We start from the raw sequence: 2,961 nt of genomic DNA on the forward strand, positions 1-2,961 counted from the left end.
CTTCTTCCTCTTCTTCATCTTCCTCGTCTTCTTCATCTTCCTCCTCTTCCTTCTTTTTCTTACTTTTCTCAGCCTTGACGACTCCCTTTTTGGCTGCATCGGGCTTTCCTTTAGCCCGGTAGGCAGCGATATCCTTCCAAAATCAAGGGAAGAGAATAGGAGAAAAGTAATATTTAAGTCAGGAGAGAAAATGCATTGACAAAGCACTGAAAAATCAAGAGCCCAGCTCTTAAAAAACAAAACAAAACAAAACCTATTGGTTAAACCCACTGTCATACCACAAAAAAAAACAAGACTGGGAGAAATGCAGAAAAACAGTACAAGAGAATTAATTAGCAGTCCGTAACTCATGGAATGGCTTGGTCTCCTCTTTGCAATATCCTGCCTCCTAAAGTGCAATTACATCCCATCTCCTAACGCTGCTTATTAAAACCAGAATGCAGAGGCTTTGATCTAAGGGTAGACACTGCCACCTTCTGAATGCAAAAAAAGTCCTCTGTAGGTTTACTCTGCCAGCCCCTCATCCCCACTGGATAACAGTCTTCCTAAAAAAGCAATTTGCCGGCATTTGTAATAGTAGGTTAAGAAATGTCCAGAGCAAAACACATTTTTAGAAGAGCAAATGACTAGAAGCCTAAGGTCAACGTTAAATTTTCACTTTAAGTACTTAATATATACATCAATTCAATGGAATGGCATTATAGATTTTCTCCCCATCACTGCTATAGTTTGAGATCAAGGGACTTGAAAATTTTTACCTTAGTAAAGGTGTGGTGCTGTAGGAGAAACAAAGAACTGCTAACCACTAGATCTGTGGTTCAAATTTACCAGCTGCTCCTCAAAAACCCTACATAGGGCCCACCATGAGCTGGAACACTCAATGGCAATTAAAAAGATAATTATCAAGGCCTGACCATTAAAACACATTTAGTATTTTTTGATCAAAGCCAACTACCAAAATTTCCCTAATTTGTAAGTCAAAGTATATTAAATGGAAAACTATTTGATCTACATTCTTTTGAAAGTGATAAACCATCTCAAATGCTTTACAAATGCATTAAAAACTAAGATGGGGTGTCAAGGACCATTACTTGGCATACACACACTTCAACAATCGACCAAGCACACTCGCCTTTCTTACCTTTTCGTACTTCTCCTTCAGCTTAGCAGCCTTCTTCTCATAAGGCTGCTTGTCATCAGCAGCGGTGTTATTCCACATTTCTCCCAGTTTCTTCGCAACATCACCAATGGATAGGCCAGGATGCTCGCCTTTGATTTTGGGGCGATACTCCGAACAAAACAAGAAGAAGGCCGAACTAAAGAGAGACATTTGAGAATTTTAAGTTCACAGGTCACAACCAGGCATACTGTGCATGTACTACCATAAATTTGCAAAATCTGCCTCCAATTTCTACCAGGGAAACTGGTGAATATGCTTAACAGTCTTTATAACCAAACCTTAATTTTACAATGATTTTCCTGAGGCCACTTCCAGTTTAAAATATCTACACTGACTACAAATTATTTCATCACGTAACTCAAGAAAGAAATGGGACTCTCTGACATCTGGTGGGAGTTTTACTTACAATGTTACAGGGGCCAACGTGAGCCATTATTAACTAAAAATATGATGAGACAGTCTAAACTTTCCACAAGGTGGCTTGCTAAATTTTGATCCACTGCTACTGTAAAAAAAAAAAACAAAAAAACAAAAAAAAACAAAAACCCACGCCAACACTGCTTGAAAAGAAAAATAGACCAAGATACTTACGGAGGCCTCTTGGGTGCATTGGGATCCTTAAACTTCTTTTTTGTCTCCCCTTTAGGCGGGATATAGGTTTTCATTTCTCTTTCATAACGGGCCTTGTCCGCCTTTGCCATGTCTTCAAATTTTCCTTTCTCTTTAGCAGACATGGTCTACAAATGAATTATGTTCAAAACTAAGTTAACATCAGAGTTTTAAATCAATTGATCCTCAGGTATTAAAATGATTCAGAGGGAAAACTTTGTGCTATTGAGATGAACCTAACCTAGCATCACCACTCCAGTTAGGCCCTTCTGGGGGAATTTTACTGTCCTCCTTTCTTTTGAAAGCCCTCTTACCTTCCACCGCTCTGAGCACTTCTTGGAAAATTCTGAGAAGTTGACTGAAGCATCTGGATGCTTCTTCTTGTGCTCCTCTCGGCAGGTTTGCACAAAAAATGCATAAGATGACATTTTGCCTCTCGGCTTCTTAGGATCTCCTTTGCCCATGTTTAGTTATTTTTTTCCTAAAAGAAATAAATAAAAATGGGATGTTAGGTGTTTGACGGTAACCATGAAATGAGAACATTACAAGCACGTTCCCTTCTGGGGGAGTGAATGGAACACCCAAGGGCGGGTTATTTGATACAGCAGCGACATGCACCTCCCACAAGACTGGGCAAGAACCGCCTGGCCAGCCAATTCCTAAAAGCAGCCATGCTAAGTTTGAAAAACAAAAAAATTCTAAATCAAAAGACAAATTCTGGTCCTTTAGGGGGTCATCTCCAAAGTACACCCTGATCTACTCCCCGACAGGGTCCCGGCCTGTCTCCGCGGACCACCTAGCCGGTCCTTCCCACCAATTTTCACAGCTGCAAAAACCCTGTTCAGCCCAGACACCCCCAAGCTCCGGGCTTTGCCCTCCCTCAGGAGTAACGTGGCTTCAGACCCGAAGGGAGCGGGGAGCCGTCCCATCGACCCCGTGCCTCTCCACAAAGTTTGGATCCAAGAATGACTAACAAACAAAACAAAACAAAAAGCCCCAAAGCCCCCAAAGCCCCTCAGTTTGGCCCTACTCTGGCTAAGGTGAGGCGCCGGGCCCCGTTTCCGACCGACCGCCCGTTTGGCCACCAGCTCGGGCGGCTTCTGACTCCCCACGTCCGGTCTGAAGTTTCTCCGCGTAAACAAGGCCGGGGACAGAAGCCACTCCTGCGAGCG

General features: G+C 42.6%; 1 protein-coding gene across 1 annotated transcript; it reads right to left on the reverse strand.

Moving 5' to 3' along the window:
• Nucleotide 1: 1 nt before the first annotated feature.
• Nucleotides 2-2,253, reverse strand: HMGB1 (high mobility group box 1; the record flags this gene model as incomplete). The annotated part of the gene is made up of 4 exons (XM_006832046.1): nt 2,104-2,253; nt 1,772-1,917; nt 1,142-1,316; nt 2-133 (listed from the first exon to the last, which is right to left on the reverse strand). Coding segments are annotated over exons 1-4 (603 nt in total), but the record flags the coding sequence as incomplete, so codon positions are not given.
• Between the last annotated feature and the right edge of the window lie 708 nt (nt 2,254-2,961).

This window comes from Chrysochloris asiatica, unplaced genomic scaffold, assembly GCF_000296735.1.
Source record: "Chrysochloris asiatica unplaced genomic scaffold, ChrAsi1.0 scaffold00005, whole genome shotgun sequence".
In the NCBI taxonomy this organism is placed as follows: domain Eukaryota; kingdom Metazoa; phylum Chordata; class Mammalia; order Afrosoricida; family Chrysochloridae; genus Chrysochloris; species Chrysochloris asiatica.